At 41.8% G+C, this 16,766-nt stretch overlaps 4 protein-coding genes across 7 annotated transcripts; 1 reads left to right on the top strand and 3 right to left on the bottom strand.

Moving 5' to 3' along the window:
• Positions 1-226: 226 nt before the first annotated feature.
• LOC106656668 lies at positions 227-1,715 on the top strand. 2 transcript variants are annotated; one of them, XM_014377745.2, is made up of 3 exons: positions 227-371; positions 1,295-1,381; positions 1,449-1,715. In XM_014377745.2, the coding sequence occupies exons 2-3, from the start codon at positions 1,339-1,341 to the stop codon at positions 1,691-1,693; spliced, it is 288 nt and encodes a 95-aa protein (XP_014233231.1). In that variant the 5' UTR covers positions 227-371; positions 1,295-1,338; the 3' UTR covers positions 1,694-1,715. The 2 variants fall into 2 exon arrangements, with proteins under 2 accessions (XP_014233231.1, XP_014233230.1); XM_014377744.2 differs by lacking the exon at positions 227-371 and adding an exon at positions 606-870.
• A 7,363-nt stretch (positions 1,716-9,078) lies between these two features.
• Positions 9,079-13,435, bottom strand: LOC106656645 (ubiquitin-conjugating enzyme E2Q-like protein CG4502). 3 transcript variants are annotated; one of them, XM_014377715.2, is made up of 4 exons: positions 12,988-13,435; positions 10,708-11,002; positions 10,236-10,640; positions 9,079-10,168 (listed from the first exon to the last, which is right to left on the bottom strand). In XM_014377715.2, the coding sequence occupies exons 2-4, from the start codon at positions 10,942-10,944 to the stop codon at positions 10,040-10,042; spliced, it is 771 nt and encodes a 256-aa protein (XP_014233201.1). In that variant the 5' UTR covers positions 10,945-11,002; positions 12,988-13,435; the 3' UTR covers positions 9,079-10,039. The 3 variants fall into 3 exon arrangements, with proteins under 3 accessions (XP_014233201.1, XP_014233200.1, XP_014233202.1); XM_014377714.2 differs by lacking the exon at positions 12,988-13,435 and adding an exon at positions 11,223-11,725; XM_014377716.2 differs by lacking the exon at positions 12,988-13,435 and adding an exon at positions 11,085-11,191.
• A 164-nt stretch (positions 13,436-13,599) lies between these two features.
• LOC106656655 (transmembrane protein 231-like) lies at positions 13,600-14,984 on the bottom strand. Its single transcript, XM_014377726.2, has 5 exons — positions 14,762-14,984; positions 14,537-14,697; positions 14,350-14,472; positions 13,974-14,178; positions 13,600-13,900 (listed from the first exon to the last, which is right to left on the bottom strand). Exons 1-5 carry the CDS (start codon positions 14,898-14,900, stop codon positions 13,632-13,634), a joined length of 897 nt encoding a protein of 298 aa, XP_014233212.1. The 5' UTR covers positions 14,901-14,984; the 3' UTR covers positions 13,600-13,631.
• Position 14,985: 1 nt separating this feature from the next.
• Positions 14,986-16,616, bottom strand: LOC106656656 (peflin). Its single transcript, XM_014377727.2, has 4 exons — positions 16,037-16,616; positions 15,752-15,920; positions 15,408-15,686; positions 14,986-15,329 (listed from the first exon to the last, which is right to left on the bottom strand). Exons 1-4 carry the CDS (start codon positions 16,043-16,045, stop codon positions 15,235-15,237), a joined length of 552 nt encoding a protein of 183 aa, XP_014233213.1. The 5' UTR covers positions 16,046-16,616; the 3' UTR covers positions 14,986-15,234.
• Between the last annotated feature and the right edge of the window lie 150 nt (positions 16,617-16,766).

Raw genomic sequence — 16,766 nt, forward strand, 5'->3', positions numbered from 1 at the left:
AAGAGCCACTGCTGAAATGGCCAAAATTTTACATTTAACGAGTCAATTTGCGCTCTCCGGCAATGCTAGGCATTTACATTATAGTCGGAGCAAAGGTAGCGAGTGCGGAGGAAAAAATGAGAGAGAGAACATGTGCGTTAGAATTGCGTCGGTGACGAGCTGCCACCTCTCTCGGTCACACGTCTCTCCCACTCGAGCACTCGGAGTCGCAGCCGACGACTCGAGCGAGTCGACGAGGCGCTTATTTAACCGCCTCGCTCGCATATAGGAAAGACGCCTGTCACATCTCTGCAAAGTGCAACATCGAAAGCGACACGAAGAGTCGAGGAAGCGCATCGATACATCGATCTCGAGCGGCGGACGCTGATCGCGTGAGTTGGCCCAACGATCATCCATTCACTCGTCATCCCATCGTACCTTTCGGGCTCGTTTGCTTTTTTTCCCCGTCAAACATATGTTGCGTCGAGGATGTTGTTTTTTTTTTATTTGCACGAGGAAATGTGTCGCATTGCGCGCGGCTACGTTCCCCCTCCCCTTTTCCGAAAGGCTTGCGCGGCAGCTCCGTCTGCGAGCAGAGTATCGCGAAAGTTTACCAATGTTTTTGTCGGCCTGCTTCCGCTTTTAATTTATCGCAGTCGCGACTCGCGGCGAATCGAAAGTATATATGCGAGCTATACCGCGGCACGTGCACGGAGTGATGTAAGCGCGGGAAAGCCCGCGAGAGTCCAATGCTGCAGTCCAGCGCGAATAATATAATCAACGAGTCGGTCCGTATACGCGAGCCATCTCCGAAATCCGCCTGGTCGCACTCGAGTCACGCGCGCCGATCCCGACCAACCGACTGTTTTCTTCATTTTTTACCTACGGAATGTAAGTGTAATGCCAAAATATGAAAACTGCCCCCCTAGTAGAGTACAGCGCAGTACGCGAAAGAGAAAAAAAATTAACAAACGCGCGCTATTGCTTTTACGCGTGCTTCGGAGCATTCGAAAAATCTTAGGAAACAATCGCGGGCTACGCGAGCAGCAGCTTCGACTTTTTCCTCCTGCACAAATTCTCCGTATCTCGAGCTTTCGGTGCTCGCGCACGTGGGTGTATGTGTGTGTGTGTGCGTGTGTGTGTGCTTCTTGCCGATAAGGAACGCGAGCTCGTGTTTTTTCTTTGCGAGAATTTAACCGCCAGTGCAAATCCGACGTTTTTATGAGCTCTCAACTAGCGTGTCGTAGTAGCTCGCAGCGCGCTCGAATGCTTTTTATGAAAAATTAATTTCTAATCGTCCTTGATCAATTTTTAGCATCTACGACACTTTGTCGAGCGACGGAGTTTCATTCGGAAAAAATGACGCAGGATGCCATCGAGTCCGAGTCGACCAGCAGGAGAGGTTGAATAATTTACAATTTTTTGCACCCATATACTCTTTGAATTTCTTACGATAATTTTGCTTTCAGTGAACGTCAATGCATCCACTAGCCAAGTGGACGTCGAAGGGGACGCCAGTGGCAGTTCGAAAGACACGGCGACGAGTCCTACGCTCTGGGGACAGACCAAGTACTACTACAACAGGTTCAGATATTACCACTACGTGGTGGCCGACAAGATCGACATGTACCTATCGGCCGTGTGTCTTTGGATACTTAATCTGTACTTTCGATTGTTCTGGGCTGCGGAGGTGGAAGAGCCCTCCGTACAATAAAACTGCTGCTCTGCAAAATTAATCCAAACGATCTATTCTTTACGATTATGCGACGCACATTGGTACGGGCCGAAAGGAAATTTACAAGACGAGTAAAAAAGGAGGAAATTTCGGCCGCGTTGGGTTGCGATTAATTTTTTATACGTTCGAGGTTTATAATCGTCGTCGTCGGCTTACATTTGCATGTGCACTCGATAAGAAGAAAAAGCAGCTGACGCATCGATGCGGCTTTCGGACGAAGGCGCGCGCGGCAAATGCATAATTAGCGCGATTCTACGTAGGAACAAAAACTCGGAGACGCGATTGGCGGAGGAAAAAACGCGGAGACGCGAGGCCGAGTGGAAAATTATCGCAGCGATCGCGAGGCTGCAGCGGAGCTCGTACGGCAAGATGGCATTAGGCGCGATTTACAAATGCCTGCGCGCTGAAAATGTCGACCAATCCAATATGCATCAGCAGTCGCGGCGATACGTATAACATCCGAGTTAAATCTCGCGAGAGATTGGCGCGCGCGAGAAGGAGCGAAAACTTGGCGACGACGAGGAGCTGCAACGGCGAGAGATCGGCCAACTATAAAAGATCCATTTAGCGGCGCAGCAGCAGCCTCGCCTTCATTTCGTATGCGGCATCCAAGTTTGCCTATAGCATATAGCACATGCACAGCGCATTATATAGTATGGCATATAAACGCGTACGCGTAGCAGCTGCGGTAGATGCTAAAGCCGCAGACTAGCTCTCTCTCCGGAGCTCGCTCCGAGACTGGCTTAGCCCTGCCGCATAGAGAGAGAGGCGCGCGCGTACACAAATGCATAAGAAATGCAGCTCCGTGTGCAGTTGTTCGATCGGGAAATGGCTTGGGCTGCATCGATGCACGTGTGTGCCAGGAGGAAGCGGATCGTCGAAGGCACGAGCTCGAGCGACGATTTAATGAAATTTCGCGAGGAAAAACACGCGCTCTCGAGCAGCGAAAAATGGCCTATATCGACTCGCAGCTGCATCTCCTATGACACTGCACTTGGTAAATGTATAATAATGTTGGATCGATCGGTCCGAGTTGCGTAACTATATAAGCTATCTGCGCCGCTCGTCCAAACGTCAAAGTCGTCGCTCTCTGATCTCTCTCTCTCTCTCTCTCTCTCGCTTTATCGCGCGACTCGCGCCTACATCGATACGCGACACGTATAGTATCGATGTGCTAATACGAAGCTGTTATTTCTGCGTGCATCCTCGCTGCGACCTAATATACCGTATGTAATGCACTCGCATTGCACTCGTGCTTACATACATATAAACGTCATACGTCATTTGATTATGTCGCGCGCCGTTCGTTTAATACATTTCTCTCTCTCTCTCTCTCTCTCGCTCGCTCGCTACGCTATACCACAACTGTGCGGGAATTTCGAATTTACGGCTTTTAACTGGCAGCTGCGGATACCGCCGTAGTGGCCCGATATCAAAGCAATTCCTATCTGGTAGGCAGTAGGCTCGAGCCAACCAAGTGCACGATAATACCTATACCTCGAGCCGTGGCTCTATCTGTAGCTTCGAGTGCAAATCCATGCATCTGTACTTCTTAGCCATTTCAAAAGTCGGCCTACTCTTTTTCTCCAACCCATCTTTTATCCAACTTTTATCTCCATTTGCGTCCTCCGGCTTGGTCGTTATTACATTTTCTCCGTAGCTAATCGCTTCGTTTACGAACTCGGGCTCGTGCGCAACTATACGAGCTGCTGATACCTGTCTAACCAATAGACTCGTACAGATTTCGCGTCCAGTGTTCTAGCCGCCTCTCTTTTGAAAAAGCTATACAACTTTTTCAATCGAAACATGGAAAGTGCATTTGCCGAAAAAATAGACGAGACTGTCGTATTTGCTGCGAGTGCAAACATGTCGCTCGCTGTACATCGCAGAGCAAGATGAGTCGTCGAGCGGCATCAACAACATATAATTTTACACGCAAAGCCAATAGGTCGATCGTCGAGGCCACATCGACTCGCTTTCGTCTTGTCGCTTCTTCCACGGCTGCTCCTTTCTTGTTCTTTGGCCTTTGGCGATCACCGTCGACTCGGTCGTGTTTTAACGCGTCTCAACGGCTGCTGCCTTGGCTCGGCAAAGACAATCGCGCGCACGGAAGAGCTGCGAAATTCGAAAAAGACGACGAGGGAGGAGGGATGCGAGCCAAGTCCATGATAAATACGCAGCCAAGTCGAAAATCTTGAAAGTTGCACAGCTATACAGCGGCTGTGACAAACGAACGCATAGCTGCGCACGAATCGACGTTCGACAGCAGCAGTCAGAAAGTTGGATCGGTCCTCGGCTCCTTGGCTGCAGCACGATCCTTTCTTTGTTCCGCGACTCATGCTGACTGACGACGATCCGGAGATGGAGCGAGCTGCGAGTTTCGCTGCTGCTGCAGAGTATGTGACGCTCGTTGCGGACAACATCTGGCACGTTCCAGGCCAGATTTCCGACTCGCTTAATATAAGCTATATGACAGATATTTCGCTCGAGTCCGATTAGTTGTTTGGTCGAAATAGACTCGATCGAATGATTTCCATCTGCAAGCTCGGTTGCTCGGACTGGTCTTAAGCTGTATAGGTAGAGCTAGACGCGGGACGGTCCGAGTACGAGAAGAGAAAGAAAGAAAGAAAGAAAGAAGAGGAAACTTATCTCGGCATGCAGACTAGCTGCGGTACGCCGTGTGCTGCCAGAGCTTGGTCGATTTAACATGCGCATCGTCGCGGCCCTTATCGGCTCCTTGCATCTTAATCGAATTCTCGCTCGTTTTGAGCGAGGCAAAGGCCACGCATGGCCCTTATCGTTTTACATATTATTACGTACATTGTCGAGTGCGCGTTCGGACGAGTGCACGACTGTAGCTTGCTTATTCTCTTTCTCTCTCTTATATTGTACGGCCGGAAAGCTCGCTACGTATCGCAGTGGTCGAGTCCTATGTACTCGAGAGCTCGGCCTTCTTGGCTCAAAAATGGGAATAAAGGAAAAAAGGGGACGACGGGTCGAATTTCCGCTATAGCTACGTATAACATTATCGTTTCTCGACGCTTGCCCGGGCGCAAAAGTCACTGGCTATACAGAGAGATACCTCGGCGGACGCGCGGAGCGTCATCGGACTGTATAACGTTATCGGTACCGAGGTCGTTATCCCGATTAAAAGCGGCCCTCGGTATACTCGGGGCGTTAGTAGAGTCGAATTATGTAAAGGTAATATCGTCGTAGCTTCGAATCAGTGTCGCGCGCGGCGGTGATTATAATCGAAGCTCGTGTCGCGCTCCCCCCGCCGCCAGCCGATGAATATGCAAACAGCTGCGCAATTATTATCTGCGTATAGCGTACACACATATACGGTGGAGAGCTGGCTTTTACGCGGGACACGATCGATGGGCGAAATTTTAAGCCTGCCGCGCATCGACGCGCACAGAGCGGCACTTTGGCCGACGACTACTACTACTCGAGAGCTATAGCTTTTTAATTCGGCGACGCGAGAGCCTGCCAAAGCAAATGGCCCGCTACCTGTGGAGCTCCTCTGGCCCCCGTATACTTTGCCAATCGACGTCATTTTCGCCGCTCGAGCTCTCGGCGCCAGTTCGGACATTTTATCGCGAGGCCTACTAGCCGCCTATACTAACCCGCTGCCGCGCTACTCTCAATTTGCCTGCGTATAAATTTTAAGCGCGCCAACAAAGCGCGAATTCCAGGCTCTGCCTGGCGGAATAAGCGATATTAATACCGCCTCATCAAGTCCGGCGGAACAATTAGAGGATTATCTTGAAAAGGCTCTGTGTGTGCGTGTGTATGTTGCAGCTGCTGCAGACTCGTTGCGCTAGTAAATTAATTACAGCTAAAGTACAAATTGCAGTGCGTTCCAATGCATATCGCGCGCGAAACACACCGTAACTCTGGCTCGCTCGCTGCGAAATGCTCTAGGGCTGCGCAGCTGTTATCTGTGTACGCGTGCATTAGCATATTTTTATATGCTCTCGAGTCCGAGGAAAAACTACGTTACATCAACGTGGACGCTTTGAAACAGTAAACTTGAGAGCCAACTCGAGTTAACTTATCTGCTATATTCAAGGAATCTTCGATTAATAAGCCGATGGGGTGACCCGTCTCGTTTTGACTGACTCTTTTAACTTTGTGATGAACAACGTGATCTCGTCCACGATGCATACGTACTACATCGAGCCAGGATAGGCACACGAAACATCGTTTTCTGCCTAGCAGTTGTATAAGGCTCAGCTGGTGCGAGTGTGGCAGTAGTAGCCGACCACTCCCGACCAGAAGCCGGCCCACACGCACGCTATATACCTATATACGAGTATCCACGAGGCAGACCAGCTATATAAAGCTCGTATTGCCATGCTGCAGTATGCGGTACACAGCGGACTTATCGATCTTTCGGCCGACGCACATGCCAGCTCGAGGCAGAGGAGCGCAGCCCGCCGACTCGCCTTTGCGATGGAATAAAATACCTCTATACTCTCGTCTTGTTATCGTCGTCGATTCTTTTGGATGGAGCTGAACAATGACCCAATTGACTCGTGACGTATGTGTTTATAGGTCCATAGACGAGGGGCCCCGTATTCCAATGGCCAGATAAATTTGCCAGCTAATTATTGTCAAAATTTCGTCGATATAATTCATCGTTCGCCCAAGGACCTAAGGTCCGCAGTGATGCCGCTCATTTCGACCAAGTGCTTTCCAGTAGTCTTCGTACAGTTAGATTCGTATATATTCCGAAGCCGAAACGTTGTTTCCAATTAAATATCAGCTTTTCCGAGATTGCGCTCGAGAAATCGCGCCAGACTCCATATTTATGCACTCGAGCTTGCGCAAGCTTGACCGAGCTATGCAGCCTATCCAGGAGACTACCTGCGACATGCACGGGTTTTTTTTTTTTTTTTAAATCTCGATTGGTACCATCTGCGAAGGCCATAGCTCCTATCGATTGGAAATGGCCAATGGACGTTTGGTAACTCGGCAGCCAGGCCAGCTTCGAAGCTCCTTTGGTCACACTTGGTCGTCGAGTCTCGCGAGCCTCCGGACGACGACGATGCAGTGCGACGAGCGAAGCTTCCAAGACAGCACAGCTGACACTTGCCCATTTTCACATCTAAATGCAAATGGAAGCAGAGAACTGAAAAGCAAATTACGCGTCTCTCTTACAGTCGCAATCTCTCCGCGAATCGCCGCAAGGAGCCGGGCAAGAGGAATAAAAGAAAAGAGGCCCGAAATCAAGGCTAAGCATAGATATATACCTGGGGGAGGAGCTCGGCCGATTATGGTCTCCGGAGGACGCTGCACTCGCAGAATTCTAACGAATCCGACCTATAGAACGATATATCGGCCCTCTCGTTCATATAATGGCGCTGTGCGTTGTCTGATGGATCGATTCGGGCCAAAATAATAGCTGCTTCTCCGATTTCGCGAATTTCTCGAATTTGTCGCGCAACGGAAAAAGCTCAGCCGCGATGAATATTTAACAAACTCGATTCGCTTGTATTTCTACGGCCTCGCGTGATAGGCACGGCAGCTTTCAACGACTCGTACATGATAGTATAGCTATTGCGCGCCGAGAGACGATACGTTATAAAAGATTCAGCCTCGTGGTGCCACCTCTGCGCGCTATAATCTTCCTCAGCACTCGATGCGACCTAGCCAACTTTTTTTTTCTTTTTTGCTTCTATTTCGAGCTCGAACCACTGGCTCGTATAATTCGTACGAATTACTTTGTGTAGCCGCGCGTCCATCTGAATGCAAAGTCCGAATTAGCAGCCGTTTTTCGACTGATTTCTGCTCGTTCTCCTCCTCGTTTTGGCCGCTAAGTAATGACGAAAAAGGTCGAAAACGCGCCGAAGTTGCTCGGCTATATAGATTATCGACGCCGCTGAATTTTACGAGTTGTCGGGCAAAAGCGCGGGACGAGTAACAACGACGCGCATACGATCGCGGCCCGATCCATTAGGCGATTGCCACACGCGGAGACAGAGAGAGAATCATCGCGACGATTAACGATTCCCATGTATGGAATGCCACGCACCTATATATATCTATATGCCCAGCCGAAGCAAACGTTTTGCCAGGATGATATTTATCGCTTATAGCTTCTGCTAACGTTTTGCGAATCAAAAAGTCCATAACGCTTTGGATCTGCGCGCCTATACGCGCGGACATTAGCTGATTAAAACTGCTTGTTATTTTTGCTACGGACATTTTAGACGATGTTCCATCGATACGCCAAATGATTCAGCATCTCTTACGACAAATGTCATTTAAGTTCCTGAAAATGTAATTTTTCCCCTATCCTCGAATACTCGGCAATCCTCTCGTTCTCTGCGCAAAGTTTCGCTGAGAAATCACATTTTCAAATGCTAAGACATTGACCAACTGTGCTGAATTATCGTTAACTGCGCGTGAATACTGTGAAAACGGGGCACCGACTGGACCGAGTCAACAAACCATCTCGTCAATTGTGGCCCGCAACGGACTCGAACGCGTCTAGGCTATCTTATGTAAATGTCGAGGTCCTACCTTCCCAATGATCGATTGCCACACACGATAATAGTCGAATTTTGAACGGATCCTTCTTGGACACACGTCTAGCTGCTCGTTGAGAGAATTACACCGATACAACATGCACTGTATCCACTCGCACAACTGCGGATTATGCACTCCCAGTCACTCGAAAAACGCACTTGTGCACTACGAACTCAACGCGAAAACACGATGAAAACAATTGCCTCGCGCGCCTACGCTGGCTCCAACGGACAAACACATTCAAATCGCCAGAACTCGCGACGCTCAACGTTCGCAACAACCGGCAACCCTCACTGAGCTAGCTAGCTCGTACACACACACACACACGCACACACATATACTACGTCACACAACCAAGTTGTAGGTAAAATCTTTCAAAAACTGGAATAACATTTTTTTCTTTTTTATTTATTGTAAGAAAATCTAAAAAATCAAATAGGTACGTAATCAACGGTCAGTTTCCTTTCTTTTTACAACACTTCGAACAATTCGAATTTCGGTTGACTTTATCGCAGCCAGAGGGCTCAAATATGCTAAAAAGAAAGTAAAGAGTGATCTCATATATGCATGATCAACTACACTCGATACAAGCTCGAAAACGTTTTCTGTAGCTATTGTCATCAACTTCAGCTGTACCTAAAGTGTGAGCCTTGGACATCAACGTATAGGTAAGACTTGGAAGTAGTACAATCGTGACATCTGTAGAATAAAGCTAGAGAACGACTTTTTCTATTGATTTTACGTGTGACAACTGACACTGCACTGAAAGTTTGGCAGATATAACGCTGACACGCTCGTTTTTCAAGTCCAAAGAATATTAATGACAAGGATTCATTTACAAACACTACCTTTTATTTAAACAACCTTTCTGGAGATCAAGTTTTATTGTATCTCGGTAATTTACATGATTATTTGAAATATGTGAAAAAGCATTCAATAAATATTTATGTACATTCGCACAATTATGGAAATCATTGTAGTTTCTCTACAATACATTATGATTTAATTTACATTGGATTTCGACAGATTCATCAAAGAAATTCTATGGCGCTCAATATAAACTATTGGCTTTCATGCTTATACCAAATAAAAATTTTGGTAGGAATACAATAATTTGTTTATAGATCTATCAACATGCATTCATAAAACTAATGCTATATAATTCTTGTCAATTTTGGACACATCTTCATACTGATTGCATGTTTTTTAAGTGTATCATATTCTCGCAGATCAACTAAACTTGATTAGCTGTAAACAAATATAACTTTGATGCTACCTTGGTACGTTAAGCTTGATTTTGAAAATATTTAACTATTGGCTCGGCTTGAAAAAATTTAATTTTCAAAATTTTTAGTATCTAAAATATATGCACTTCATGTTTTGTTCTAATTATTCTTAAACTAGATAATATTAATTCTCCAAATTCAAACTTTTCATTCAAACCGACATTAAAATTTTTCATTCATTTATTGTTACATTCGAGGTAATAGACACAAAAATTAACAACTAAGAAAATCAACAATAATCATAACTTACTAAATTATCACAATAACTTATATTCTTAAAAATAAGACTAGGTGCATATTGACTAATTTGATTAGTGAAATTCTTCTCTCAAGTTATATAATTTGTTAAATTTTGTTTATGATTGCATTTGCTTATGCTTGGATTTCAAAAAAACAGCATGCTAATATCAGAATGAATAATGATCATTCTATAATTTTTTCGAAAATATAAATAAATAAATTCAAAATGGTAAATCTTGTGGCACGTTTTTGAAAACTATTATCTTTAACCTTCAGATAGAGAAGGAGTTACCCAACCATATTTATCATGAGTTTTGACCAAACTTCTAAATGACTCTTTAGCAGATCGTTGATTAAATTCTTTGAAATTTTTTGTTTTATTATAGATTCGGCCCTAAAAAAATTTTTAATTAGTTTAAAGAAATATTTCAATTGTAAAGATTAATACATTCTTTACATACCTGGCCTTTTACAACACTGGCAGCAAATTGTGTTATCACAGCTTCAACTGTATAAGCACTAGCCCACCCTTTTGGAGTTAACAATTCCATACAAATTGCACCTCCTTCCATCACAAAACCTCTTTCAATAAAAGGTGAGATAACTCTCAAGAATGGAGGACTAAATGGAAAATTTTCTGGGAAAGAAATGTGTAGCAGTATATGATTAATTCCAAGTTTTGTCATGTCTTTGAATAACTGACTTTCTTCATCAATTTTTTTTAATCTAATGTGCCACTCGAATAAATTATCATTTATTAGTTCGGCAGTAAAAGACGAATCTGGGTGATTCTGGATTTTCTGAATTTCTGCAAATTCTTTCATCAGTCTTTTTTGACGAATCCCTACTTGCTTTTCAATGGGTTTCTGTAAACATTTCATAAAGTAAATAAATAGTTCATTATAATAAAAGTGTTTAAGGTGTAATGTATACTTGTGAATTATTGACGGATGATTTTTTATCTTTCAAAAGATCATAAAGACTGGGGCCTGGCTGTTCAGAAAGATGCGATTCGGCTGGTTGAACTGCATCAGTTTTATGTCGACAAAGTAATCTTCTGGGTGAACTGGAGGACTTTTTTTCATCTTTCTTTGGTTCAATCATCTTATTGGATGAGTGGAAGAGCTTGCGGAAGGCATCGACTACCTTATTTTTGGAATTGATACTCATATTTATTGCTTTGTTAAAAGTTTTAAGCAAAATTCCAGGTTGAAACAATCTTAGAAATCTGAAAAAATAGATAATGAAAGAAAATTACAATGAGGTTTACGTTGTGCTAGAGACTAACTGAAAGATTTAAACGGTATTACAGTAATGATTTAATTATGACACCACTCGATAAAAACGAAACACAATGCTGTGAAATTAAAGCTTCGTTGAAGGGGTTGATTTTATCGCAAGTGAGAATTACAGAGCGAGTCGATTCAGTAGAGTAAAAAGAAGCGTACCTTGCCGGGGTAGAGACAGAAGCTCGTTAGTCGACTCAACACCAAGAATTGTTTCACTGCGGCTAAGTACAATAATAAACAAAAGCAAAAGTCGATAATTGCAGCAATGAAGTACTATAGATGCATAGAGAGGCGCAGAGGCAAATTAGAAAAAGAAGCTCGGCTGATGGTCGTTGGAAGCGTTCTTAGAACGGACGACGTAACGCTGCACGATTATGCGACGACGACACTGCCAAAGATGTATAGAACACACAACAGAGAACACTGACAGACGCGCAAGGCAGGGTAACACAGCAGAACAGGCTCAAGTGTGTTGATGCAGTGTGTATATGAGTCACGTATATGCGTGATACATATATATATTGCCGCACAACAACCACCAGCACACGGCAGGCGCTTTACTATTACAGAGCGAAAAAAAGTGCCAACTTCAAATAGAGAGTACGAGGCGAAATATATAGCTAGCGGTGCCTCACCGATATACGGACGCGCACACGGAGGCTGCACTCGAGTCAGTATCGAAACACAGCAGGCTATCGAGCATCGCAATTGGCAGTCGTCTGCTCCGAGAGCTTACGCACGCGATGGGCGGGCACGTACGAAACGTCCTGCACGCTGCTTATGACAGCTCGGTAGTATGGGCAAATTGGCGATTCCAACGCATTATGTTGGAATAAGAAGACCAGTTCAATTTGACGCAAACTAAATCTCAGAAACATTTTTTATCTAAGGTTTTGCCTAAAATACCTAAAGTCTGAAATTACAAGGCATTCGCTGTGGGACGGAAGAATACGAAAACGATTCGCGCTGTTATCCCATCAAGGGCATTTTTATAAGGAGCTCATCTTTGTTTTCCGAATTATTATTTCTTATAAAACAAAAAAGTGCCTGTACGCTAAGTATGCGCGTCGTCGTCCCTCGTCGATGATGTAACGCCTTATCGACGAGATCATCGGTGAATTCATTCAATTACTGATTTTCAACACGTATTTATAATCAGATATGTTAATAACATACCAGTTCAAGCCTCATAAAGTATTCGCATTATTCGTAAAGACATTAGAAGACGAAGAAGTTCTCGGCTGCATAATTCAATTGTAAAGACGATTTTTTCTTGAAAATATGTACTTAGAGCAGCGCATTTCTGTGTCAAGTTCGGGCTCGATCCTCGCTCGGCGTATTATGCCCTCTCGAATAAATTTTGCACCCACACGGATTGCAGAGACAGCTGCACGTACACTATTGTATGTACGTTGGGGGGGGGGGGGGAAANGGGGGGGGGGGGGGGTAAACCTTGTAAGAGGATACTAGCTGACAATAAATAAGCGACTCGCGGAGGCCAAATGTGCATCCAAGCGTGTCTCTCGTTAGGCCTTACCAGCAGCGTTCGAAGCGTTACTCACACTACTAGCACACGCACGCAGTGCAGCTCTTTAATTCACGGTACGCGTACCTCGTTCACACTATATCACATATAGTCAAAGTCTGTTGCAAATAAAAAATCAAACTCCATTTTCGATATTTTTTTCTCTCGAAATCTAATATCCGTTTTCATTCATTTTCTGTCTCGGGCCTGCTTTGTTCTGATTTATTTTATATCGTTCAACTATATATCGATAAAACCTAGCACTGATCGTCCACTTCTTGCTGTCTCAATTTAAATGGAAAAGTGCTAGTTTTCGTAAGCAGAGTCTACGATGAGTTCAACTTGGTCGACCCCATTATGTTATCGCAATGATAGCTTTTATATGACAATTCGTCTTACCCACTTATCGGCGACGGTGTAACTTGATTTTCACGAAACTGCCTTAATTCCAAATCTTGTATTATCCCGCGGCACCTGCCAAGTATATAACAATTCACCGTCAAAAGTAAAACACAGACTAAATGCAAAAAAGAGATGTATGTACGCGGTCATGCGCTCTCACGGCGAGCAGCAGTCATTCTGATTTCTGATCTAATGTATAGACAGTTATATAGGATATAATAGGTTTAAGAGTATTCTCGCTCGACAATAATTAACACCGTTACACATGCACTGATTTAAAGTTGCTTCGCTGCCTGCTGCGTTTCGGCCTCTGTGCATGAGTGTCTATATCTTCGAAGAGTAACAATGCGATGTACATGATACGTTTCGCGTCCACGCGATATTATTAATATATTCATGAGGCAATTATAAAGTGACGTTTGCAAAGACAAAGCACTGGAAGACAAACGGACTTAATTGGCATATATGAGAAAAATTTTGCCAATTTTATTGATGATTAGCACGCGAGTGCATCAAATTTCGATGGAAAATTTGAAAAAACATCAGTCTTTATTACGAATAAAATAATATTACAATTATTTTAGTTTATTTCATTTGAAAATAGAATACAAATCAAGATATGAATGCTTTTTTCTTATATTTTAATGTGTCTTCAAGTGCCACGGAGTAACGGTGTAGCTCCTCAAAGTCTTCGATGTAAAAAGTCTTGTCAATATTTTCCTAGCAAAGTATATGACAATAACAAATATGGATAGATACTGCATCCATCCCCATTTTATTTCCTCCCAGAATCCTGGTTGATACTTGACTGGTTGAGAGGCATAAACTATTTCTACCTTTATTTTTACTGGTTCATCCTTGATGAAACCAAGACTCGGTAAAACTTTGAGATTACTTATTTTACCAGAAACTGTGATTATAAAAAAGACATCTATAGAAAAGTAATTTTTTTTTATATGTGAATTTTCTATGAAATATCTTACGTAATCTATTAGCATTTTCTGTTAACAGATTGACCAATGTGAAATCATTAATATCTGTACTGTTATCATCCAAGTACATTTCATCATGGTACAAAACATTATTTTGACGAAGCATCAAATCTCCAATAAAGTATAATTCTTGAATATTTTGTGAAACTGTATACTCTATTATTGTCATAGCTTCTACTGCAACTCTGATGTGTTCCTTAAAATATAAAATATAATTTACCGTACTTTATGCAAAAGTGTACGAACGCTTTTCCTTTAAAACAAGCTGTACAACATGGCATATTCACATAAGTTCCATACAATATTTGATAGTATTAGAGCAAAATTTTGATTTTTAGATTAGATAACTGTAACAATTCTATCATACCTTTAATTCATAGTTGAAAAATAGTAATAGAATTAAAGACCGAATAGGTTTTGCAGTGTAAAGCTCTACTTCAAATTTAAGATAGTCCTGCAGTCCATTTACATCTCTATCGACTTCTTTTACCTAAAAAGCCATTCATATATTCCATAAATATTTGATTTATTACAAGATCTGTAATATAACTCACCTTCACTATACTGCAATGATCTTTTATTGGATTATCTTTATAATGAGAAAATGTTGAGCAAATTAATGGATCTAAATTATCTTGCTCAATTAATAATAAATATTTATGTTTAAAATGGACATCTGGTACTTCCCAATATGTTCTAGTTCTAATCCAATATCCTAATAAAAATGAATGATTTTAATTAATAATACCAACAACTTAGTAATAACCCTATGTATTTACCTCCTGCATAGTGTACAAATAATAAAGGAGTTAAGACAGAAAATAAAAAAGCAATTAGGACACAAAAAGCGCTTGAAGAACATAATCTAACTCTGTACAAATATCTGACATCACTAGAGAATATATCTATAATTGGCATTTTTAGATAAATATTTTATTTTAAAAAAATTTGTCAATATGACTCTATTCTTTGCTTTAAAGTTATGTTTCCATGGTAACCACAGTAAAACCCAAATAAAACCCATGTCCAATGGAATTAATGTTTTCAAAAAATAACAAGTTTGAAAATAGTTAAAAAATATTTTTATTATCTACATCATAAGTTTTTACAAGCATTTACATATAACAAGCATACAAAAATATAAGGTTTTAAAAATAAAAATCACAATTTTTGGATAATTTGTCAAATTGATAAAACAGTTTAAAATGTTGTCCTAAGGAGTGATGTTTAAAAAATTATTTAAAACTTAAATTCACAAATAATCGCAGCCAAGGGTAATTGTAAGGAAATCTTCAAATCCAATGTTGATTACTCCCTGAGCTCCAGTATCTCTTTTTCTAAATTCCTCTGTAAACAATATGCGGAAAAATAGTATCAGTGGTTTTGAATTTTATTAATTATATATATTATTAAAATGTCATTTACCTGTAAACTTTTGTACTCGGATACATAAAACAATAAATTGGTCAACTGTAATATTACCAGAGCTGTTTTGATCATTCATTCGCATTACATTACTGTAGAATTCAGGTGAAAACCTGTAACCCATTTGCGTGAAAGCTTCAGCAAGCTCTCCTTCTTGTATTGTACCAGAATTATCTTTATCAAATCCCTTGAAAATTCCTAACCAACTGTTAATGTAATTGAAAAGTCCTTGAAACTCAACGTAATTTATCGAACCTCTAGTCTGTTTTCCAAATAATCCTGCAATTATATTTTGAAAATATATTAATCATATGGAAACAATAAATTACAAGCTAAGATATTACCAGTCAATAACTGACAGCACTTATCAGAAAAAGTGCCACCTTGGCCATTTGCCAAAACACGCTGTAACTCTTTAGCTGTTATTACACCATTCCTGTCATTATCTGCTAAAGCAAACCATTGTTGTATGTGTGGTGGAGGCTCATCGCCGGTACCAACATTTTGTAGTCCCTATATAAATAAAAGAGCGAAAATTCATTTTTGAAATATTTACACATATTAAAATGTGACATTTTAATCGATTCGTTGCTACACTTTTTAAATTTTATCACGGTGAAATTACTCACTGGATACATTTGAAGATGCTTCGGTTGATGTTTACAAACAAAGCCTCGATCTTTTATGCTCTCAGTCTGCACTTGTAGCAGCAGCAGGTTGTAAGTCTCACGGAGATGCAAAATTATATGCGAAGCGTCCTAGCAGTAGACGCACAAATACGTGTAAATGTATCAAAGATGGAGCAACCTTGAGAACTCAAATTACATTAATTGGACATTTTTTACATGACTCATACTCAGACTCAAAGTTTTTGGAAGTTTTTGGAATTTTCGAGACTGAAGGAGTGTTTCGATCTTTAGCGGCATCTTTTTTAAATCTCATAATTTAACCTGTTATATTGCATACATGAAGAGTTTAATTGTTTTATCGTCGATCGTGTGCGGCGCGTCTTTCACTGTCGATATTATGACATTCACAGTTGTGCAAAAAGATAGGCCAAGATTGTAAGTGACTGTCAGTGTGACTGACAGTGTGTATGTACAGCTCTGCCCGCAACACCAATTGTTATTCCTCCAAGCAAATCAGTAAGGTGATCATTTCGCGACAATCTGAAAACGCTCCATTGTAAACATTTTTTTATATTTATTAAAATAAAAATATGATTACCACTCTAATTTTGTGTCAGCAATTTTATTTTTGATTTATGCCAACAAAAATTTTACAATAGATAGATTTTTTAAATTGCATCTTTAGACGAATTTGAATTTCGCGCTCACTGTTTGTTAGAGTCCAGCTCAG

This window comes from Trichogramma pretiosum, unplaced genomic scaffold (genome assembly GCF_000599845.2).
Source record: "Trichogramma pretiosum strain Unisexual culture from Peru unplaced genomic scaffold, Tpre_2.0 scaffold41, whole genome shotgun sequence".
NCBI classification, from domain to species: domain Eukaryota; kingdom Metazoa; phylum Arthropoda; class Insecta; order Hymenoptera; family Trichogrammatidae; genus Trichogramma; species Trichogramma pretiosum.